This window comes from Lepidochelys kempii, chromosome 1, assembly GCF_965140265.1.
Source record: "Lepidochelys kempii isolate rLepKem1 chromosome 1, rLepKem1.hap2, whole genome shotgun sequence".
Classification (NCBI taxonomy): Eukaryota; Metazoa; Chordata; order Testudines; family Cheloniidae; genus Lepidochelys; species Lepidochelys kempii.
Window position 1 is genome coordinate 22834030 of NC_133256.1, and position 25463 is coordinate 22859492.

The 25463-nt window shown below is 43.0% G+C and overlaps 1 protein-coding gene across 1 annotated transcript; it reads right to left on the reverse strand.

Annotated features, from left to right (window-relative positions):
- RAB38 (RAB38, member RAS oncogene family) lies at positions 1-25255 on the reverse strand. The gene is made up of 3 exons (XM_073317758.1): positions 25051-25255; positions 11407-11687; positions 1-153 (listed from the first exon to the last, which is right to left on the reverse strand). The coding sequence occupies exons 1-3, from the start codon at positions 25253-25255 to the stop codon at positions 1-3; spliced, it is 639 nt and encodes a 212-aa protein (XP_073173859.1).
- Between the last annotated feature and the right edge of the window lie 208 nt (positions 25256-25463).

Below are 25463 nucleotides of genomic sequence, written 5' to 3' on the forward strand. Positions count from 1 at the left end.
TTAGGATTTAAAGCAAGCTGAGCAACTGACAATATTAGAAGAATTCAGGTGTGGTTTTATAATATCTGGTTCAATGGGCTGCATTAGATCGCTCTCACTAGCAATTATGTGTTTCACCAGGCATCTGGAAGCTTCGTCTATATTTATGTTTTCCTGCAGGTGAAAGAGAGAGAGACATTAATTAGCCAAACAGTAGACACTCCATGTTGCATATCTTCTATATTCTAAGGTCAATTCTGGACAAAATCTAGCGTTTACTTTCCTATAAAAGCAGACTTTAAAAACTGACAGGATTTAATAATATTTTGTACAGATTACATTAATTAGTCATTATATACACTGTCATTCAAATATCTATTGAATAACACACAGCAATACCATTTAGCCTACGAAAACCACTGGTCATTTGTATAGCTCATGAAAGCTCATGCTCAAATAAATTTGTTAGTATCTAAGGTGCCAAAAGTCCTCCTTTTTTTTTTGCGGATACAGACTAACACGGCTGTTACTCTGACACTAGAAGGGAGTTTCAAAAATGGGTAAATAGCCATATTTTTGCACCTGCATAAGTAGCCTGATTTTCAAAAGTGTTGAGTACTCAGCAGTCATTACTGCCCTCTGTAGCTTTTGTGTTTTAAAATCTTGTACATTTTTTCAGTTGATTTTTCTGCCTGATGCACAAAACGATATGTGATGAACAAGATCTCTGACTACACAGATACAGAACTGAGTTTCTGCTAATACAAGTAAGCTCTAGTGAAATATTTGGGTTCATTGTTTTGTTTGTTATAGATACAGAGTTAGCACCTATTTAATTCCCAGAAGGCAATATCACTTTTAGTCCAGCTTCAGAGATAGAGATCCCCATCCCAAGGAGTTAGGCTCAGAAGCCCGGCATATCTTTATACATTTGCCTTCACTTCTTCAGTTCTCCTGCTCCCCTTGTAGCCAATGGCAACACTCCATAGAGGCAATGGAACCAGGTCTCATCCCTTTGTACTATAATAAAGAGCTGAAATCTAGGGAGCAGATCAGTCTTTTAATTGGTTCCTGGGTTTTAAAGGATTTCCCTCTCTCTCTCACACACACACACATACACACGACTGTGCTTAAATATTTAAATGTTGACCTCTAAATAATATCCCTTGATTGTAAACAAACAAATCATAACACAAGACGTTTACAAATCTAACAGCCAGTATGGAACTGGGAATCAATATGCACCAGCTGCAACCTCAGAACTACAGTGCATCTCTGATTTTCTGACACCAGACTCCCAAATTCCTCAGCCATGCAACAAGTCATTTTCAGGGCACTGTGAAATTTAATTAGAAGACATAGCCAACAAGAAAAAGATCTCAAAGCGCTGGTTAGAAAAAAGAAGATGAAATAGAATGTCTCTCTCTCTCTCTCTCACACACACACAGACTTACACTTCTGCCACATTGTATTTGATGTCCTTAATAAAGTGACTAACATTCCATCTATCCCCCATGCTGCCTCCCTTCTGGAGAGGCAGGGCGGAGTTCTAAGGAATACTTCGTCAACTATCTGAAAATTACCTAAACTCTAGTAATATTTAAAAACAGTAAACAAAAGGCCTCATTGTTAGAGGCTTGAAATAAGCTTCCTAAGGGGATGATAGAAGGGAAGGAAACACTGGAAATGAGCAAGAGGGAGGTGTGAACTGCAATTTAAACCATAGAACTATACGAGCCAGGCCTGGCCTTCACTTAAATATTTTGCCAGCATAGCTCCATCAGTTAGGAGTGTGGGGGGAAAAAATCATACCCCAGGTGACAAATATCCTGGCAAAAGTCCTGGTATAGATGCCGTTAGACTGGCAAAAAAGGCCTTTTGCTGACATAGCAAAGAACTCTTTTGCTGGAATAAGATGCATCTCCACTATGAGTACACAAGGTCAACAGAATCTGCCTGTGGTCTCAACCTTTCATGGATTCCTTCTGTGGCCTTAGGCAAATTATTTAAAGGGAGTAACCTCCCTACCTCAGTTTCCCATTCTGTAAAAACAGGCGAAGACTTGCTTTTTGCCACCACAGGCATGAAGTGAGGGTTAAGTAATTAATATTTGACAGTTCTTTGAGGATGACCACATTCCTGTGCTGCCTACTGGACAGAAATGCTTAGTGAGTATGTTTCTGGATGAGTGGGGGACTGATTGAACCATCACTTACACTGGCTTTACAGAGGTGACACACAGGCTTGTCTACATGTAGCGTTCCACTGTGGTAACTCAAGGTTTTATTTTAAACCCAATTTGATAGATTGGTATAACAGGCTGCATGTGTAACGCTGACAGACCCCAGTTGCTGATGGGCAGGATTGAACCTGTGACCTCTGGAGCTTAGTGCATGAGCTAAAAGCCAACTGGCTCTTAGCTATGGCTGCAGAGCAGACTTTTTTTCCTCTCTCTCTCTAAGTGGTCTCAGTGCCACTAGATGGGACACAACACCACACACAGAAGGTGTGTGGGTTACACATGGACATGAGTTTCAGATTAAATCAGTTATTTCACCTTAGGTTAAATCAATTAGGAACACATGTCTACACTTTGAGCTGCAGAGGGGGGGTGACTCCCGGCTCGAGGAGACATACTTACACTAGCTCCCATTGAGCTAGCATGCTAAAAATAGAGTGTCACCACAGTGATGAAGCAGTGGGAGGAACTAGCTGCCCAGAGTACGTACCTAGCGTCTCAGACATCGATGTCTTTGGAAAAACTCCCATGGACTTCGTGGAACAGACCCTAAGCTGGAGGATAAACAAACCTGCAAATCTTGGTATTATATAGGTGGTGGTCCCTTATTTTATAGCTTGTACATATGCTCCAGACAGGTGGTGTATATTTTAGAGAGGTTTCATTATAACAATATGTGCCTAATTTTATTTCAAACATTCCATTCACACACCATCTGCCCCCATACAGCCTTTGGTCTTTTGTATCTCTGAATTCAAGCAAGGCATAAATAAATACCCTGCTATTACATTTGGTGGCCTTATGAAGAGAATGAGTCTTTGGTTTTTATCATTTAATTTTTTAAATATAATTTTCTAAACATCTTTATTAACATTTTGGTTACCACAAAATATCTTTTAAGCCACTCTCTTTAAGTAACCCACAAGTGTATCGGTGGCCCTATCTGAGCATTTCATAAACATTAATGAATTTATCCTCATGTCACATCTGTGAAGTAGGGAGGTATTACCTATCCCCATTGTACAGGTGAGAACTGAGGCACAGGGAGGTTAAGTGACATGCCCAAGGTCACACAGGAAGTCTGTAGCAATGCCAGGAAGTGACTCCAGTGCTCCCAAGTCCCAGTTCAGTTCCTTAACCACTTGCTACCTTATGTTTATATCACCTTTTGTTGTGACCCTAATCTCATGGTGTCTGGCCCGCATCTTAGGGCCGTAGATTGATCTCTGCTGTATTACTGCTGTTGCTCTGGTCTGCCTAATGAAATATTGATTTCCACCCCCAGCCCCAATGTGCTCCTCAACGAAATCAATAGCCCACTAGACTGCAAAGCAGCTGGAGACAAAAGAAGATGATCTGCTATCCCAACACGGGCACTCAGAGGTTCATGGATTTTAGAGGGTTGGATGTTCTGAAAAATCAGGGGAAGGGTGTGTTCAAGGAAGCAAAAGAAAAGATAAGTAAGAGAGAGAACACACAGTAAGATGGTGGTGATGGATAGGTTAGAATAATCAAACATGCCAGTAGTGCTGGTACTGAAACAGCTCACAGTATAATAAGAAATAACATTGATTGACTTCTAAAATAGACAAAAAACATAGGAGGAGCAACTGACAGACTGAAATGGTGTCTTTCCATTCTCCTCCTTTACCATTCCCTTACTGAGTGCCTTTGTTCTGTACAATACAGGCCACAGGAATCCCACTGCTGAATGCAATTCAAACAAAGAACTATCGAAACACTCAGTCCACCCTCGGCTTTTCCTTATGTTTTATTCACCTTAATTTACATGCTGAGTAGGCTCTTCCCTTCATTCTAAAGGGCGCAACACAGAACCCATCTCTGGGATAGTGCCACTTCAGATCATCACGGACCTGGCTCCACTGTGGGGGATGCTACTCTCCAGTTGGGATTGCTGCCGCTCCTATTTTAGCCTCCTCTGAAGTCACCTTTATGGACGTCCAAAGAATACGGAAGTTCTAGCTCTCTAAGATACTTCTATGGCCCCATCACCATAGCAGCTGGCACCTCACAATCTTTAATGTGTTTAATCTCACAACCCCCCCAGTGAGCTATGGAAGTACTATTATCTCCATTGACCAGGTGAGCTACTCATCACAGGGAACTTAAATGACTTGTCTACAGTCTAAGGTTCACACAAGAACTCATTGGCAGAACGGAACTGACCACAGGTTTTCCAAGTCCCAGGCTAGCACCCTACATATTCCATTCTTCTCTACTTTGCCAGGAAAGAATATAACAGTAAAGATTAGCACTTGATAGTCTTTATTTCTAATGTTACAAATAACAAGGAGGAAAAAAAATTTGGAACCACCATTGAACAGCAGAAGGGAGCAGTAAAGGGCATATACCAAATTTGAATTTGCTTTGCAGTACACCTTTAACTATATATCCATAAAGGAAGGAATAGCTCCTCTATTTGTGTGCTGCTTTCCGTGGTTTTTACATGAGTTTCAACTTTTTAGCCAATTGCTATGGGAAATAATGTCACTGTCTAGAAATGTAACATTAAACAAATGAGAAAATAAACACTTTATTGAAAAGGTCTCCAAGCACTGCACAGTCTCAGTGTGCTACTTAGTATTTCTGACTGGCTTCCACCCCTTATCTGTTGTCTCATTTGAACACAAATGCAAACCATTAACATCGAGAGCATTCAGTTTTAATATCTGAAATAAATCCCCTTGGACTAGACTGGCTTTTATTTCTTTACTAATGAAAAAGGACCGTTGTTAGTTTTATGAGCCTTTCACACTTCCAATGAAACATCTTATTCTTTGCAATGTGGAGAGCTTGGATTTATCGCCCAGGTTGCCCCCGGTGCAAAATTACTCCTAGATTTCTATTGTCAAGTTGCATCTTTCTATGACTGCAAAGGTGTTGCTTCTGAAATCGGCAGGGATCTATAAATGAGAGTCAGACACATGCAGGTGTAGTTGACCCCACTTGGGTCTGGCCTTTGGACTTTCAGAGGTAAGAGTACAAGCCTCTATTGCTTGAGCGAAAAAAAACAGAGAGGAAAATACCTCCCTCTAACTGCAAGCAGTAGCAGATGCATAAACCTCCAGACACTAGATGGGGGCACGGACCCACACAGATGCTCATCTATTGCGAGTTATACAGGCAATGGCTTTCGAAGCATTTTCAGGTTTCAGAGTAGCAGCCGTGTTAGTCTGTATCCGCAAAAAGAACAGGAGTACTTGTGGCACCTCAGAGACTAACAAATGTATTTGAAAAAAGAAAAGGAGTACTTGTGGCACCTTAGAGACTAACCAATTTATTTGAGCATAAGCTTTCATGAGCTACAGCTCACTTCATCAAATGCATTCAGTGGAAAATACAGTGGGGAGATTTATATACATAGAGAACATGAAACAATGGGTGTTACCATACACACTGTAACGAGAGTGATCAGGTAAGGTGAGCTATTACCAGCAGGAGAGCAGGGGGGAAAATACCTTTTGTAGTGATAATCAAGGTGGGCCATTTCCAGCAGTTGACAAGAATGTGTGAGGAACAGTGTGTGTGTGTGGGGCGGGGAATAAATATGGGAAAATAGTTTTACTTTGTATAATGACCCATCCACTCTCAGTCTTTATTCAAACCTAAGTTAATTGTATCCAGTTTGCAAATTAATTCCAATTCAGCAGTCTCTCGTTGGAGTCTGTTTTTGAAGTTTTTGTTGTTGAAGAATTGCCACTTTTAGGTCTGTAATTGAGTGACCAAAGAGATTGAAGTGTTCTCCGACTGGTTTTTGAACGTTATAATTCTTGACGTCTGATTTGTGTCCATTTATTCTTTTACGGAGAGACTGTCCAGTTTGCTCAATGTACATTGCAGAGGGGCATTGCTGGCACATGATGACATATATCACATTGGTAGATGTGCAGGTGAACAAGCCTCTGATAGCGTGGCTGATGTGATTAGGCCCTATGATGGTGTCCCCTGAATAGATATGTGGATACAGTTGCTAACGGGCTTTGTTGCAATGATGGGTTAGTGGTTCTGTTGTGTGGTGTGTGGTTGCTGGTGAGTATTTGCTTAAGGTTGGGGGGCTGTCTGTAGGCAAGGACTGGCCTGCCTCCCAAGATCTGTGAGAGTGATGGGTCATCCTTCAGGATAGGTTGTATATCCTTGATGATGCGTTGGAGAGGTTTGAGTTGGGGGCTGAAGGTGATGGCTAGTGGCGTTCTGTTATTTTCTTTGTTGGGCCTGTCCTGTAGTAGGTAACTTCTGGGTACTCTTCTGGATCTGTCAATCTGTTTTTTCCCTTCAGCAGGTGGGTATTGTAGTTGTAAGAACTCTTGATAGAGATCTTGTAGGTGTTTGTCTCTGTCTGAGGGGTTGGAGCAAATGCGGTTGTATCGTAGAGCTTGGCTGTAGACAATGGATCGTGTGGTGTAGTCTGGATGAACGCTGGAGGCATGTATTTAGGCATAGCGGTCAGTAAGTTTCCGGTAGAGGGTGGTGTTTATGTGACCATCGCTTATTAGCACCGTAGTGTCCAGGAAGTGGATCTCTTGTGTGGACTGGTCCAGGCTGAGGTTGATGGTGGGATGGAAATTGTTGAAATCATGGTGGAATTCCTCAAGGGCTTCTTTTCCATGGGTCCAGATGATGAAGATATCATCAATGTAGCGCAAGTAGAGTAGGGGCATTAGGGGACGAGAACTGTGGAAGCATTGTTCTAAGTCAGCCATAAAAATGTTGGCATACTGTGGGGCCATGCGGGTACCCATAGCAGTGCCACTGATTTGAAGGTATATATTGTCCCCAAATGTGAAATAGTTATGGGTGAGGACAAAGTCACAAAGTTCAGCCACCAGGTTTGCCGTGACATTATCGGGGATACTGCTCCTGATGGCTTGTAGTCCATCTTTCTGTGGAATGTTGGTGTAGAGGGCTTCTACATCCATAGTGGCCAGGATGGCCTTTTCAGGAAGATCACCGATGGATTATAGTTTCCTCAGGAAGTCACAGGTGTCTCGAAGATAGCTGGGAGTGCTGGTAGTGTAGGGCCTGAGGAGGGAGTCTACATAGCCAGACAATCCTGCTGTCATGGTGCCAATGCCTGAGATGATGGGGCGTCCAGGATTTCCAGGTTTATGGATATTGGGTAGCAGCAAATACTCACCAGCAACCACACACCACACAACAGAACCACTAACCCAGGAACCTATCCTTGCAACAAAGCCCGTTCCAACTATATCCACATATCTATTCAGGGGACACCATCATAGGGCCTAATCACATCAGCCACACTACCAGAGGCTCGTTCACCTGCACATCTACCAATATGATATATGCCATCATGTGCCAGCAATGCCCCTCTGCAATGTACATTGAGCAAACTGGACAGTCTCTCCATAAAAGAATAAATGGACACAAATCAGACGTCAAGAATTATAACGTTCAAAAACCAGTCGGAGAACACTTCAATCTCCTTGGTCACTCAATTACAGACCTAAAAGTGGCAATTCTTCAACAAAGAAACTTCAAAAACAGACTCCAACGAGAGACTGCTGAATTGGAATTAATTTGCAAACTGGATACAATTAACTTAGGTTTGAATAAAGACTGGGAGTGGATGGGTCATTACACAAAGTAAAACTATTTCCCCATGTTTATTCCCCCCCCCACACACACACACTGTTCCTCAGACATTCTTGTCAACTGCTGGAAATGGCCCACATTGATAATCACTACAAAAGGTGTCTTCCCCGCTGCTCTCCTACTGGTAATAGCTCACCTTACCTGATCACTCTCCTTACAGTGTGTATGGTAACACCCATTGTTTCATGTTCTCTATGTATATAAATCTCCCCACTGTATTTTCCACTGAATGCATTTGATGAAGTGAGCTGTAGCTCACGAAAGCTTATGCTCAAATAAATTTGTTAGTCTCTAAGGTGCCACAAGTACTCCTTTTCTTTTTCAGCATTTTCACATGCCAGTCCTGTATGGCTCCAGAACACAGGGAGTGAAGACATGGCTTCGAAACCATTTTTGCCTACAGTATCCCCACCGAACACTAGAACAGACTGACAGACTCACTGGATATCTTAGGACAAAAATTAATTAAGTAATACTAGCCAGATATTATGTATATATGTGTGGTGGTGCGGCAGAGGAGGTAATCAAACTAGAATTAGAGCAGTTCTGTGCAAAACAGCACACACAAAACTTTAGCAACTTGCAACACATTTTCAAGTGATTTCCAAGCCAAGACTTAAAAGTATATCTAGTTTTGTCTGACCTGTCTTGTTTCCACATACAAATCACGTCCGTTTTCATTGGGAAGGGACAATGAGGCTGAAATTATTGCCCTGGCAGGCACAGTTTAAAGCTCCTCTATTTGAACAGGCAATAGAGGTGATGTGTATGTGTGTGCTGAAAGTCATGGATCTCTGTCTGATAGCAAAGCACAGAGGAAGTTTTCAGCTTTATTGGTCACATGAGGGCTATTTAAATGGTGTGTGGTAGGAAGGAGAAGTCTTGCTGCTTTGGACAATGCATCTTTTGCAACTGCGATGACATTGTAGCTTAAATTTATGACAGGATTACCTAAAAAATCAGGGGCGGAGTTAGACTGAAATCTACACAACTAAATAAAATATTGAGAGGTAAGCATACATCAAAGAGCAACCAGGTCCTCAAGTGAGAATGTAGCAATAAGTATAAATTATGACTGTTTTGCACTGTGTTCTTACACAGCAAGGCAACCTGTCAGAGTGAATCCCCAAGTCCTTTCAGTGCCCTGAAGACTGGAATGGATTAAATATTTTGTTTAAAAATATCAAAGAACCAAAACAATATGAGTACATTCTGTGTCCCCAAATGTTTTGTTTTTAAGATCATTAAGCTAAGAAAAAAATAGCACTAAGGAACGATACAACAATATCCTATGGTATAATTCTCCAACAGTTTCAAATGGAAGTTTTAATCCCCTGGCAGCCTGAAAAATGATCGGTATGTATATAACACATAGCCTTCTGCAATATATCCAGAACTAAAGGGGGCATTTTTATAAATAATCACCTTTCTTTTTCCTAAAGGTATGAATCATATTCTCTCTGCTTTGAAAGCTATAACAATTCCAAGCATGTTTCCAAAAAAACCTCTGGAGAGCTAATTACACCAGAATTGAGCAAAAAAGAGTCATTACCTGTTTGAACTGCGAGCTGCTGTATGATGGATTCTCAGTCAGTAGTATTCTACTTCAGAAAAGAGTTTCTATTCTCGATGTAAAATGTAGGTGGCTTTTTATTTCCCCTACTCCTGAATTCAATGATTTAATTTGCCCCAGGCTGAAAAAGACTAGAGCCTTTCCTGGTTTTAAAGTAATTGTAATCATACCGTTTTAAAAAAAAGTTACACCATGGCTTTTAGTTCAGAACTAAGACCAAATTGGGAATCAATTCTGATCTCACTTACACCAGTTACATACTGGTGTGACTCCACTGATTTAACCCTACCGCCTTGAGTTAAACCCCCTAACTCCCCCACCTCCCCTTGTTCAGCTGCTGTTTCCTAATGTCTCTTTTGTCTTTGTTTTTTGAATGCATGTGATGTGTTGTGTAGCCTCTCTCCTTTTGCCATTGTTATTGTGCAGAAGCCTGTGTAAGACATCTTTACCCATCTCTTGAATCTAACCCAAACCATTTTTATTGTTAACGCTTAAATAACGCTTCTTTTTCATGTTTTTATTCTCTTGGTTTCCATTCTAGCCTGGAAGCGGATGTGTCAAAATACCATAAGAAACTAGATGCTATTGAACCACCAGCAGGAGTGAAACAGTGGACTCCAATGGCCAGATCCTCAGCTAGGGTAAGCTAGCAGAGCTCCATTTACTTCAATGGAGCTACACAAACTTACACCAGCTGAGTATCTAGCCCTAAGTATGCAAGAAATTTTAGCACTGGAAAAATACTTCTAACTTTGGCCAAACTGATTTCCTTAAAGCAGTGGTTCTCAACCAGCGGCACAGATACCTCTGGGGGTACGCAGAGGTCTTCCAGGGGATACATCAGCTCATCTAGATATTTGCCTAGTTTTACAGGCTGCATAAAAAGCACTGGCAAAGTCAGTACAACTAAAATTTCGTACAGACATTGACTTATTTATACTGCTCTAAATACTATACATTGAAATGTAAGTACAATATTTATATTCCAATTGATTTATTTTATAATTACATGGTACAAATGAGAAAGGAAGCAATTTTTCATTAATAGTGTGCTGCGACACTTTTTTATTTATATGTCTGATTTTGTAAGGAAATAGTTTTTAAGTAACATGAAACTTGGGGGCACACAAGAGAAATCACACTCCTGAAAGGAGTACAGGAGTCTGGAAAGGTTGAGAGCCACTGCCTTGAAGCAGCCGACTGGACCTAGTTTTATGATCTACTTATTAACAAGATAAAGACTATGGAGTACTTTTGAATACACAGATAGTTCAGTAAATAGCAGTGCTAACAACAGCCCAAGACTCGGATAGTGCTTCATGCCTTTCAAATAGTTCATGCCTTTACCACAAGACCAAACTCGATATGTGGGGACCCGACAGCTCAGATCTTTCAGACTGAATACTTACAACGATGGGCATATTAGAAGTGCCATAGTTTACAGATTTCAGAGTATCAGCCGTGTTAGTCTGTATTCGCAAAAAGAAAAGGAGTACTTGTGGCACCTTAGAGACCAATAAATGTATTTGAGCATAAGCTTTCGTGAGCTACAGCTCCCTTAAATAAATTTGTTAGTCTCTATAGTTTACAGAAAGGCTGTCTCTTCTCTGCGTGGGAATGAACGAGCTCATGGCATCTTTCCTAAGAGGAGCTCTGGTGTCCATTGCCAATGTGCTGCCTTCCTCACACGGTTGTGCAGCATGCTGTGCATCAGATACACACCTTAGCAGTGGCTGCATTTCAGAGCTTCTAAAGTGCTTTGAGATCCTTTGAGATGAAAGGTTCAATAGAGATATACATTCTCTTTAAAAGGTTTTATTGTTTTTTAAAAGCGCTTCCGTTGACCCTTCATTAATTCAGCAGAGATAAGAGCTTTGCAAGGTACACATTGCAACTGAGTAACCCATTTTAGTAGTTAATGTCTCTGCATTCGGAGAATGCTTCTCACACATTTGGTTTATTAAAAAAGAAATGTAATTACCTTAGCTGATGTTTCAAACCATCCCACAAACCCATTTTCCTTGCAGAACTGTTCCATCTTGAGACCGTTGTTCATAAGCACATCTTTTCCCTGGTCACATTTGTTTGCTAAGAGAACTGTCGCCACGGGTTTGCCATTTGGGAGAATCAATTTAGAGTCCAGATCCTCTTTCCATTTTGTCACTGCTTCAAATGTCGCTGGTCTTGTAACGTCAAAGACAATAAACGCTCCCATGGCTTCTCTGTAATAGACCCTTGTCATGTTTCCAAATCTTTCCTGACCTGTGATGATGAAGATGTGACAGGAAAAAAATCATTTGAATCATCATTTCCAGACTGAGGCAACAGTTCACATGCCCGTGTGTTATCTGGCAGAACATTATCTAGCCTGGAGTTTAATGCTGTAAATCTGGAAAGCTACAATTCATCTAAACAATCATACACATTGATAGCCTCATTTGTGTGAAAATGCCAGTGAGTGTAGAGAGCAGAAAGCATTTAATAGGGCTAGAGTCTAAGGAAATGTAATAACTTTATCATAAGCTTAAATATTAGTAGTGCTAGAATCCTATTAAGCCAGTAGGTTTCCAGGTCTATGGAAAAATACCAAGGATCTTAGCAGGCTTTACAGATATTAATACATCTCACAAGGCATATAAAGGTTATCCCCATTTTACAGATGGGAAAACAAAAGTACTAGAGAAGCTAAGGGCAAAATTCTAGATTTGCAATTATAAAATGCACTGTGTGGCGTAGAGCAGCTATGGTTAGGCAAAGGGCTGCATGGTTCACGTGGGCCCCGGGAGCAACATGCTCCACAGTAAAGTCCCTGATTACTGTTCCAAGAAAGAGCAATATGCAATTTGCACCTCATGACAATAGGAGCATATGTGCAAGACTAATGCCTGGCCATGCTGCCAAATTGCTTGCTAACATGCATTTGGAGCTCTGGAGTGCTACTGTTATAATAGCCAAGTGCCGTGGGTCCACAGTACCTGTGCTATGCTTTTAGACCGTCTCTTGGAAGAACCAAGGGGATTCACTCATCCTTCAGGGTAGACTAACAACCTCACTGCCTCCTAGACTGAGATACTGGGCTCCCGGATTCCTTGTTCACACTGTGAGCTCTGTCCAGTGAGTCCAGCTGAGAGAGACTCTCAGCTGGACTGAGACTTGTACCTTCTTCGCCTGCACCCCAGGCAGTATTTACAGTGACACCCCAAACTCAAAACAGAGTAGGGTTTGTTAGTCAGGTGGAGCACAGCATTGCAAGTGCTTAGGTTAGCAGAGAGAAATAAGGATTCAAGTATAGTCCATTCTGGTCAGCTTATAGCAATTCACCATCCAAGATGTGGTAAATTCCATTTGCAGACTCTGAAGTTCTCTAGTTGGTAATCCACCTCATCAAGAGGCAGTCACTAGAATTCTTCCATAGACCTAGCACTGTCTACACTGGGGATTAGGCTGGCTCAACTATGCTGCTCAGGAGGAGTGGATTTTTCACACCCCTGAGTGACAGTAAAGCTGACCATTTTCTAGAGTAGACCAGACCTTAGTCACTTCCAAAGTCAGAGAGCCCAAGCTTCTTCCAGAGCTCACATTTATCCTGCCTCATTCCACCCAGTCCTTTGTTCTAGAGCTGGGATCTGTATGTAGCTTCCCTGATGAAAGGTGAAGAAATCTTCCTCCCTCTGGGTCACTGGTTAGTTGTTCGCATTGTCTTCTCAGATTTCCCATTGCTATGGGTTGGCCTCAGCCAGCCTTTTTTTTAATGACACATTCACTCCACTCAGACAGCTAAGTGACACCCCCGCACCCCCCACCTCTCCTGGCAGAATGAAGTTTGTTTTCAAGGCCTGCTACTACCCCACCCCGGATAGGAATGTATGGGGGGGGGAAACTGAGGCACAAGTAGGTTTCATAAAAACATTACAAAAAAGTCCTGCTTCGTCACACCAGAGCCCTGCCTAGCACACAGAGGAATGCTCAATCTAATCTGCCCTGCTCCTGTTGCATGCATCTGAGGGTGGCATGGGAGGGCACGGAGCCTCCCTGGCCCTTTGCTCCTACATAAGACAAGGCAGACTTTTTGCACGAAGGGATTTGGTGAGGTCACACAGTGAGGTTAGGTGCAGAGTACGGCAACGCTGCAGTGGAAGGTGTGATTTCCAGCTCACGTAGGTGCACACACACTAGCGTTGATCGAGCTAGCACACTAAAAATAGCAGGAGAGCCATGGCGTAGGGGCAGCGGCTCAGCCTCGCCACCCAAATACGCACCAAATATCTCGGACAGGATTGTACTTCAGTGCCTACTAGCCATGCTTCTGCACCGGCACTGTTTTTAGCACACTAGAGCAATCAAGGGTTAAATGGTTTCTTCTACCTGGGCTGGAAATGACACCCCCAGCTGCAGTGGAGACATACCCTGAACCTGAATCATAGAGTTGGAAATAGAACCCAGGAGTCCTGGCTCCTGGAACACGTACTCTCATCATTAGGCCCCATTGCCTTTCCATTCTGTCTTCCATGTCTGGCACATGGAATGCTGAGAATGTGTATTACGCAGACCGTCCCCCAGAGTTGTGATATTTAGCTTTTGTTTTCGAGGTTAACATTCAGACTAACAAGGAGATAGTCATCCACATGATACAGAAGCCAAGAGTGAACTTCCGTCTTTTCTAAATTAGTCTTGGTTTCATATACCTGAAACAAACACTGCTCTGCATTGATGAAACAGGACTAGGACATGTCATTGCTGGAAAACATACGGTCATGTTGAACTATTATTATGGCCATGTTTTATAACAGTGTCTTATGATCTCTCTCAATGGGCTAATCAGATGAGTGGCTAAGTCATGTGTTATTCAATAATCTACTTGTGGGGAAGATTTTTTTCCAGACAAATGTTCATTTCTGTCCAATAGCCTAGGATCGACAACAGCAACAGATATAAATAATGTTCGTGTGTCATGGCTCAGTAACACTTCCTGCTTTTCGTGGAAGGCTCTCAAGGGGTTGACATTGGTGATAAGCATGAAATAAAAACTAGATCAGCAAACTTGTGCCTCACAGAGTCATTCTGATGGGAGTAATGATTGTATCCATTTTACAGATGGGTATACTGAGGCCCAGCTACCTTCAGCAACTTGCTAATGATCACACTGCAAGTCAATGGCAGAGCTGGGAATAGACTGCACCAATACACCAGGCTCCTGGTCTCTTGCTCTCCAAGGGCCAGTCCTTGCTTTCCTTCACATGGAAGTAGTCTCCCTGCCTTCTATGGTCTCTACTTAGTTGAGTAAAGACTTCTCAGACTGCAGTTCTGGCCATGAGGGGAGTGCATGCCAGATAATGCCCCTTGGCGCTAAGTTAGCAGGATGAGACAGAGGAGAATGATTTAGAGGACCCCTGGTTCCACCCTGCTCCCTGCAGTCACCAGCCAGCGTAATTAGCTGGGAGCACAGGGGGGCGGTAACTTCCTTCTTCCCCAAGCAAGGGGGACAGGGAGGGGCTGTGCCTCCATGGCACAGTTCCTTCCTAGGTCTCCTCCTAGGGCAGTGCAGCTATCCCCCACCTCTTACTCTGGGCTGAGCCTGTTTAGCCCTGATCAGTGCAGTATATAAATAACATACGTGCAGTCCCAGTAGGACCTTGCAAATCCACAGATCTTACTCACCCCCAGTGCTGGCCTCTTTCCACCTTCCAGTGAGGATTTCACAGCAAGGTGCTGCAGGGAGGGAGGCCCCGCGTTACTAAATTACTTTTGCAAAATATACTGCAGAACCTTGACTCGTTTACCAGGGAAAAGCTAATAACGCAAACTGGACCACGCTCGCCAAAGTGAATGAATGTCCATTGATGCATCAAAGGGTAAATAAGGTCTCATTGATCTTTAACATTGGGGCGTTTACCGTGCCCTTCACAATGATCCTCTCCAGTCCTTGCATTGGGCCGCTCACCACTATGGCCCTTCCCTGACTAGCTCAGTCAGTGCCCACTACGCCGTTTGCAAAGAGGAGCCTTTCCTCTCCTCTGGCACAGCCTTGTGTGTGGCATTCCTCTCTCATTCCACCAGCCTCACTAACCTGACGGGACAAAGAATCGACGCTGGCAGAGCGCCTCCAACTAGCGAACGGAGCAAGGGTCAGAAATGGAAGACTAAAAAGTTGTCCTGCAAAGAAGGGAGGGTGGGACAAAAAAATCTGGACTTAGGATGTTTTTTTCTGCAAGATAAAGAAAGCCTGGGAGGTTTTCGGTTTTGTCTCAAAGTCTTATTTTCTGCTTGTTTTTTAACGTTAGAAATTCCCGGGAAACTCTCTGATTGCAGAACTAGTGGAAGGACAATGTCATGGTAACCTAGTGTGTGAAAGCTGAGCAAATGAGAAGGGGAAGAAATTTCAGTCAAGGTTGCCTAAAATTTTTGTATAATTGTGAATGGGAAAGGAGGTGCCCCACAAGCTACACGTGTGTATTAAGATGTGATCCTCATTAAGGAAAAATGATCCCTTGAATTAATGTTTGTATGGTGCTTTGAAGTGCTGTTATAGCTAGAGTGCCAGCCAAATTCCTTTACTCCAAGGATTTTGACCTACACCAACTAGTACCTTACTCTGCAGATATACCTAATCCCAATCTGTGGGATTACTCGTAGAATACAGTCCCATTCATTGTGAGTGTGGGTAGCAGAACCTGGCTTTACAAGCAGGGAGTTAAACACAGACAGTACAGTTACTGGGTTAGCAAACAGACCAGTCATTATGCACTCAACAGTATCTCAAACACAGCCTTGAACATTAGAACCTCTTTTACTGCAAGAGGGAGTGTTGATCAAGACACCAGGATTATCTCCTGATTGTCACAGGATCTTCGGTTTCCTCCTTTACAGGGATGGGCAGAAAGTGGCTGGGGTGTAACTTGTCATCAGAAGCAGCAGAAATTTAAGGAATAGTTGTTTTGTTTGGCTCATGGGTACAACAGTGCATCTCTTTCCAGATCACACAATTTATTTATTTATGGCCAGATTCAGACTATCTTCACTCATGTATTTTACTCTACAAGTGAGCCCCAATGAGCTCCTGGTACTGGAGTAAGGTCATCTACAACCTGAGCAATCAGGATCAGAATACAACCTTACTCCACAAATGGTACCATTGGTCTCAGTGGAACCACTAGTGAGGAGTAAGGTATCATTTGACACAAGTAAAGATAAAGGGCACCAAAATCTGGGCTTTATTGATTTATAAAAATGCACCCTATATAATCTCACTAGCAACACATCATAATTTATACTGCAACCATCAACATGTAGCTGACCACAGTCATACTTTAAAAACTGCGTCTGTATCTGCTCAGAGTCTGAAAAATATAAACCAAAAGTTAAAACAAATCCTCTCTGCTCCACAATTCTACTGCCTATCTGGCTAGAGTCTATGGAAGAGTCAGGCAGGCTTTGCACCGTGCCCTTAAGGCCATCACGTGAGCTACCAGCAGTAGAGGAAATTAATTCCAGGATTGAGAGCCCTCCACTGAAGACACCTTGCCAACCGCTCCCAGACATTTAAATCTATGTCAAATGGTATAGTTGATTTTGGCTGCAACAGAAGATCCTGAAGAGAGAGGTGACTTCTTGGGGAGACAGTCATGGGCGGAGTGTATACCGCCGGCTCAAGGAGGCTAGCCCCCAACCCCGCCCCCTTCTGCCAGAGGCCCTGCCCCTTTCACCCGAGCCTAGAGCCCCCGCCCCCCATGGCTGCCAGCCCCTGCCTGAAGCTAGCGCCCCCAGCCCCAGAGCGCCAGGAGGACAGATGGTGAGGCTCCAGCTCCTCCCAGCCCTGGAGCGCTGGGAGGATGGGTGGCACAGCTACAACCCCCTCAGCCCTGGAGTGCTGGGAGGGCAAGCGGCAGGGATCCAGCCCCCCAGCCCCGGAGAGCAGGGAGGAAAGGTGGCGCATGCAGCCTCAGCCCCAGCCCGAGATGGAGCCATGGTAAGGGGAACTAGAAAGAGCCAGAGAGGGAAGCAGGAGGGGGCCTGGGAGCAGAGCATGGGTAGGGCCACGCCTGGCTATTTGGGAAGGCACAGCCTTCCCCAGCCTGTGATACCCGCTGCCCATGGAGATAGTACCCAAACACACAGTGCTTTATAAGTCACTAACACCCTTTTCCATTGCACCTGGAAGAGAAGAGGAAGTCAGATACTGAAGGGCAGCTATTTCCCTGAAGCCAGTTGTCAGCACTCCCATATTACGTGATTTGAGCTTCAGTTGGCTCACCCTCATTCAAGCCCCTATATCAAAAGCCCTTGGAAATCAGGGCCACTACACCACCCAGTTTTGGTGGTGGTGGTGGTGTAGGAGTAGATGTAAAACTGACTGTTGTCCACATATTAATGAAACTGCAGCCCAAACTACCTCACTTCCCTCTCTCCTTATCCAGCTGCCTCATCTGTATGAGGAACAGGGGGGATAGAGGATACACTGGGAGGGAAGGTTTGCTCCCAGGTGCAGTGTAGACCTGCCCAGTGGGTCAGTGAAGGATGGCATTAAAGTAGAACTTCACACCAGTGAGGCAGTGTGGAAATAGGATGTGCTCATATATGGGAACGCTAAGGATGTCTAGGGGATAGTGTGGTATATTCTCAAAAATGACCATAGTTCGCTTGGTTGTAACTCCTGAGAGCTTCTCAATAGAGATCCTGTAACCTGAATGACGTGTATGTCCCCAGAGATGTTTGTCTCTTTGGTACCTAAGATACATGTGTAGGCCTAGACTGGGCACCCCTGACTCACGCTGTTGAGCATTTACTCCCAGCAATAGTCACCAGTGGGAGTGAGTGGTCACCAGTGCAAGGTAGGGTTGCACATTCTAGCCTGTGATATTTGTGTCCCCTGTGCTGTGCAGTCTTGCAAGGAATCTGTCAGACAACAATATGCAGACTGCCCTGCAACAGACAGGTTTGGGTTCATCTTTGTCTGCAGGATAAATACTTTTTCAGAGAATTTCCATGGCTAGGAGATTGTGGAAGGTTAAAAGCTCAGTCACAGCTGAACTGATCTTTCCTCCAAAGCCACCTCCACTCACCCCATTCTCCGTCACTGGTGCCACTATCCTGCTTCTCAACCAGGCCTGGGAGCTGAGAGTCATCTTTGACTCCTCCCACTATCTCCCCACCACAATTCCAGGCCATATAGAAACACCGCTGCTTCTTCCGCCATAGCATTTCTAAAATCTAACCCTTTTCTTCAGCCCACACAGCTCATTCAGGCCATGATCTCCTGTGTTGATTATGGCAACCTTCTACTTTCTGGCTTCCTTCATATCAGGTATAAAGCTTTTCATCGTCCCCTTCGGAGCCTATCACAATTCTGCTCCTCCTTATTTGTCCATTCTTGCCTCTTATAACATCACCCCATGACCCTTTTTACTCCGTCAATGATGCCGGCCTTAAACACCCATTCATCCGCTCTTCCCACAAAGCTCTTTCACATGAAATACCCTTCTTTAACTGAGCCCTAAAACTACTCTCCCAAATCCCTTCCCAAGAGCAACTTGGAAATACATTACAGGCAGAGCTAGTAGTGCTGCCTACAGTTAAGGTTTCCTGACAGTTTCCATGCTAAGACCCTGTTTTCAATTGTCTATGTTTTTGCCAAACTTTAACAGTTTGGGCTAAAATTCCATATACAAGGTGTCTGCATCAGGCTGAATTTTCTTGTCAAGTTTCAGCAAAAATGGTTCAGCCATTTGCGAAAACAAGATTAGGGACTAATATGTTGTTTTGTCCGTGTTATGGTAAATTTTCAAATCACTTCACTGAGAAGTCTCATGCTAGGTCATGGACATTCATTCAGCCTGAGAAATGCCCATCCCTTACATTAGAATACTGGGGGGGGGGATGCAGTTGTAGTGTGTAGGAACCGGGTATCACCCCTTTAAATTGTTTGTGAGCTCTCTGTGTTCAGGAGTTGGGTAGTATCCAATTCTTATACACTACAACAGTGGCCACATTTTCAAAGCCTTTGAAAGTTCACTTGTAAATTTGGGTATTGGGCCTCCCCCAGTGAACAAGCTACTGGAAAGTCAGTGGGCTAGGGAGAGAATTTTAAAGGGCCACTGACTGAATGTATCAGGCTTTCCTGGCTCAGTTCCTGTCACCTTGTGAGAGGCAAAAGGGTCCCACTGATCTGAAGACTCATCTCCCCTTGAAAATAAAATGGTTAGTGATGAAGGGAAATAGGAATCCCCTCCCATGGACTCTAGGGTGATGTGAGAATTCCACCCACAGCTTAAAAATAGTTGAGCCCAAACTCCCTTTTTTGCCCATATTCTCTGGTGACTGGGAGGGAGAGGGCAGGACATCTCCTTCCACCTCCACTTTCAAGTATAAATCAAAACAAAAAATCCAGTCCAAAACCAGGCCCAGATCCATCTGCCTGCCCACCAAGAGCTACAGGAGATTAAATGTATTCTTCTGTTCCCATGGTTTAAGTAACCTCCAACCTTTGCTGGGAGAATGGACAGGGTCAAGAGCTTTCTTTCTTCAGGGAGCTCTGACACCTCCATGCCCCCTCCATCCCCACTCCCATCCCAGTGAATAGCTTTCAGTCTGGGACTTGTTTCCACTTTCCACCTCAAAATGGCCTTTCTCTGGTTATGGGGAAGACCCTTCACCGTTTAAATCAGTGGGAATTTTGCCATTGGCTTCAGTGGGGGCAGGACTGGACCCTAAACTGTCATGCAGTGGATTTAGTCTCTGCCATCAACTGAGGCTTGGGCAGCTTGGAAATCAGGCTGCAAGTATCGTGTGCTGGCCCAGGCTCACAGATGATGACAGATCACTCTAAAACCACAGACAGTCTCTGTGAAAAAAGAAACACATTTAAGGACATGGGGCTTTTTCTTTATGACTGCAGAGCTGTAATTTCAAGGGAGCTTAGCTGTGAAATCACTGTGACTATCTTCTTTGTGCATATGACCCAAAATGTTTGGCATCCCACTAAGGGCACGATCTACTGAGGACGTAATGTGCTCAGCATTAATGAAAGGCTCGTTTGCTCATGAGAGATCCTAACGTTGTTATAGACTTCACAGCTTTTTAAACATTTGAATAGTATCTGTGCAAATGCATCTGTCTCTGAAGGTGAAAATGGCACGGATGGGAAACAAACCCATTTTTAATACTATGCTGCTGTCTTCCATATGAGGGGCAGACATGGGCAAAAAGTAACAGGAGTTGATCCAAGCTAGGAAAATGCAAGCCAATATATGGGAGAAAGAAATAATCCAACATGCATGTGCTCAGTGGGACAAGAAAACCTGGAAGCCATAATTCTGAAAGAGACCTAGGGAGTGATAGTGAACAGCAAATTAGACACAAGTTTGCAGTATAATACATTGTGGCTTCAAAACAGTTCTGGACTGTATTTGCCAAGCACACCACTGCAAACCAAGTAGATAATAGTGTCTGTCTCCAAGGCTCTGATTCAAACTATGCCTGGTATTTTTGGTTTAAGGTTTAGGCACCATCTTCCAAAAGTATACTGACAAATTGGAGGGAGCTCAGAAAAGAACAACAAAAAGATAAGGGGGATGCAGGGACTGAAAGATTAACAGAGCTAATTATCTATCTTTTCGCTAATCAATAACTAAAGGAGGATTGGATAACAGACTACAACTATCTGAAGGGTGTGAAATCCAAGTTGCAAGAGTAGTTATGTAGGGACATACTCTGAAATATAACTACGAGTAATAGGGCGAGGTTAAGATAGGGGAAAGGTAGGCTGTGTATTAGGAAAAACTTCCTGGAGTATTGGTTTGTGGAATAGCCTCCCCCTGTATGTGCTGGAAGCACAGTTGCTTGGAATTTTTAGAACTTGCCTTGATTAAAACATTAAATTCATAGATTTTTTTAAGGCCAAAATGGACCATTATGCTCATTTAGTCTGAGCTCCTGTAGAAAACAGGCTGTACAGCTTCACCCAGTAATTCCTGCATCAAGCCCATAACTTTGCAAGAACTTATTTTTGGGAAAGGCATCAGTCTTAACTTAAAGATGTCAAGTGACGGAGAATCCACCTCATCCCTTGTTAAATTGATCTAATAGTTAATGACCCTCCCTGTTTAAAGTTTGTGCTTTATTTCTAGTCTAAATTTAATACATTTCAGCTTCCAGTCATTAGATCTCATTGTGCCTTTTTTCTGCTGCAAAAAGAATAATAAGAAAATATACTGTGGGGGATAATACTGCAGTGGCAGGGGATGGCACTGAATGAGCTAGTTTTGTCTGTTCCATCTCTTACGTCTATGTCTCAGTGAGCTATACTGTGTGCAAACTCCTAGCTGGAAAGTATTAATTCATTCTAGAAATAATGCAGTCACAAGGGGCTCTAATCTCTGGCGGTGCTGTAATAGCACTTGCCAATGCTCAGCACCACTCAGAATCAAGCCCCATGCTACTTTTACTGCGGAGCAAATTATGGGCTCACCCCTGCGATTTACTACCATGTGTAGCTCCACTGAAATGGACAATTGATCTATTCATGCAAGTAAGCTCTACGTTTGGTAGTACAGTGCAGTGCGCAGCGGCCGCCAAAGAAGCAAACAGGATGTTAGGATTCATTAAAAAAGGGATAGAGAATAAGACAGAGACTATCTTATTGCCCTTATATAAATCCATGGTAAGCCCACGTCTTGAATACTACATACATATGTGGTTCCTTCATCTCAAAAAAAAGATACACTGACATTAGAAAAGGTTCAGAAAAGGGCGACTAAAATGATTAAGGGTTTGGAATGGGTCCCATATGAGGAGAGATTAAAGAGGCTAGGACTTTTCAGCTTGGAAAAGAGGAGACTGAGGCGGGATATGATAGAGGTATATAAAATCATGAGTGGTGTGGAGAAAGTGAAAAAGCAAAAGTTATTTACTTGTTCCCATAATATAAGAACTAGGGGCCACCAAATAAAATTAATGGGTAGCAAGTTTAAAACAAATAAAAGGAAGTTCTTCTTCACTCAGCGCACAGTCAACCTGTGGAACTCCTTGCCTGAGGAGGCTGTGAAGGTCTATAAAGAGAACTGGATAAATTCATGGAGGTTAAGTCCATTAATGGCTGTTAGCCAGGATGAGTAAGGAATGGTGTCCCTAGCCTCCGTTTGTCAGAGGGTGGAGATGGATGGCAGGAGAGAGATCACTTGATCATTACCTGTTAGGTTCACTCCCTCTGGGGCACCTGGCATTGGCCACTGTCAGTAGACAGGATACTGGGCTGGATGGACCTTTGGTCTGACCCAGCATGGCTGTTCTTATGTTCTTATGTTCTTATTCAGTGACCATTGAAGTGGGGAACATATAAGAACTCAGACTGATAAATCTGCAGGATCATCTGCTTTTAATGTGGCCCTAATACAAAGCCAAGCCGATCCATTTGTTTTGTAGGATAAAGGGCATTGCTTCCTCTGCAAAGCTAAGCATTACCTTATAAAGATATTTTCCAAAATGAGACCCAAAACAGCTCTGGAATTTCACTTGTCCCCTCTTATACTTCGGATATTTGTATTTTGCTCGCAGTAGCTCTTGACAGTCAGAGTAAAAGAAACAAAACAAACCCCTGCTTCTGTTCATTGCCTGTCGCAATCAAATTTATTTCCCTCTGATTTTAAGCAACTTGTTTTTCACACCATCCAGCTGCCTTACTCATGGTAGCTTTAAAACCAGAATTGTGCTGATTTGAATTTAAAGTGTTGCTTACAGAAGTTATTTTCTATTTTACATTGGTCAACAATTAAAACTCCTTGGAAGCCAGACACTAGAACTCACGAAAGCTCATGCTCAAATAAATTGGTTAGTCTCTAAGGTGCCACAAGTCCTCCTTTTCTTTTTGAGAACTCAGATGGTAACTTCTGTTTGTTATTGAGCACTGTACTGACCTTCATTGGGATTCTTGGAGTTTAGCAATCCAGTTTAAGTTTAGGAAGTCACTTGATCAATGCACACAAACATAGTACTGTAATTCTCTCTGTCATGTGTGATCACTCAGAGATTGTGCTAGTCATTGAATACTACTGCTTGGTGTAATTGCTTTCAAACCTACTGCTGCCTGACTGAAAGCTACATCATATGATCCAATAGCACATGATTAGCAGTTTAATATAGTCTCTGGGACAAGGCAGGCAAAAGAAGTTTTTAAAAACTGTGAGTGCATGTCTCATTAGAGATGCTGCATCTGTTTTTAAGGATTTAAATAGTTTTAATATTGTGCATAGACCATTTTCTTGGTGGTGTTAGTAGTTTTGATAGTACAGTGCTAAATTCAGAGCTCAGATATGAGCTAGCTCGTCTGTCTATGCCAAATACACAAGTGTATCAAATCCCTTTATTCAAAAAGAATGCTAAGAAGTTTCTTATTTCACTGGCCTCAGTAGGTGTAATTCTAGGGTAAGTCAATAAACCTAAAATACAGGTCAGAAGTCAGAATGTAAGTAGAGCAGATAAAATTTTCTCTGCAGTTCCTTACTTGTAAAGGTAACTTCTTAATTCATTTGAATGAAAAAGGCCTTCCTTTGTGCTATAGTAGTATAAAAATTCTGAGTTATAGTAGTAGTATTTAAGGTACCTCTCTTATATAGACTAAATAAAAATTGGTACTGGCATCATACTAAATACGCTGTTGAGACATATTTACATTTTGCACACTGAACCCCAATTAATGGTTATAAAGAGAGACTGTGAAAATGAAAACTCATCATTTTAATTAGAAGCAAAATATAAAACAATGCAAAAAAAAAATCTTTCCCCAAATATCTATTGCAATGATGTGGAATTATTCTGTTTTAAAAATGGAAATAAAACGGGCATGATAGGATGTTGTTCTTTTTTTATTATTTTTCTCATGATGCAGAGGAATTTACCAAATTTTCCTGTATATTACCGTAAAATGTCTAGGAAATATTAGTAAACCAGTTATTGACAAGTGAGATTATTCCTCAAATACAAATAGGGATTTTTTTAAAAAAAGAGTGTGAATAACTCTATTAGATTGTACCCATGGGGAGGGGGGGGGACAGAAAGGAAAAAATGGAAGAAGTTTGCTAAAATAACCCAACAATAGCTTTTCCTTGGTTAATAACTACAAAAATCACATTAACAATCCTGATGAGCCTTTTCTTCCTCCAGAAAATGCACAACGAGGAGACCATTTTTCCCCACTCCCACCAAAAAAAGAAAAAACAAACAAACAAACAAAAAAACACAAACCCCCAAACCACTTAGGGTTGTCAGGCAAGGTGGATGAGAACAATTTGAATGAAAGGGGGAAAAAATCATAAAAGTGATGAGAGACTCCATCAGTGTGCCCCTGTCACAGTGTGCAGGTAGAAGATGAGTGAGACTAGACAGAACTGCCTTAGCACTGAATCCCCAAGGGGAGGGTGTACCCTCCCTCCCCCACCCTTGGGGGAGCTCTGAAGTTTTGATCTAACCTGAGGTGTTCTCTCCTAGGTCTCCTCCATCATTTGTAAAGCATCTGTAGTTCCCAGTTCAAGGCTTGATGCTGTTTTGGGTTAATACTTAGTGCATCACTAGACAGATATGGGGGAAAGGGAACGGGACCCCTCCCTCTATCACTTCCCTTCCCCTCTGTACTAACCAGCAATATCCCAGAGCTGCAGCCGCACCACCGTCTCAGCATCCCAGTTGAGCACCTTCAAGGCAAAGTCCACCCCAATGGTGGCCCGGTAGTGGGGAGAGAAGTTCTGGTGTACGTAGCGCTTGATGATGCTGGTTTTGCCTACACCGAGGTCCCCAATCACCAGTAGCTTGTAGAGATGCTCTTTCTGACTAGACTTCTGCATCTTCCCTGCTGCTGCTGCTGCTCCCTGATTGCATGCTCTGCTGGTGGGATCCTGCCAGGCTGAGGGGGAGAGTAGGAGTGAGGAGCCAGGGAGGGAAGAAGTGAAAGGAGGTGGAGGCTCTCTCCCCTATCACAGAAGCAGCAACGCCCAGATCCAGCAGCCAGCCCAGCTAGAGGATGAAAGAAACATGAGAGCAAATCAAGCAGGA

Coding starts and splice junctions, on each gene's coding strand:
- RAB38 (XM_073317758.1), bottom strand. CDS start 25,255: ATGCAGAAGTCTAGTCAGAAAGAGCATCTCTACAAGCTACTGGTGATT. Junction 11,688..25,050: donor GCAGCTCTGGGATATTGCTG/GTTAGTACAGAG, acceptor TCATCATCACAG/GTCAGGAAAGATTTGGAAAC. Junction 154..11,406: donor GGTTTGAAACATCAGCTAAG/GTAATTACATTT, acceptor TTTCACCTGCAG/GAAAACATAAATATAGACGA.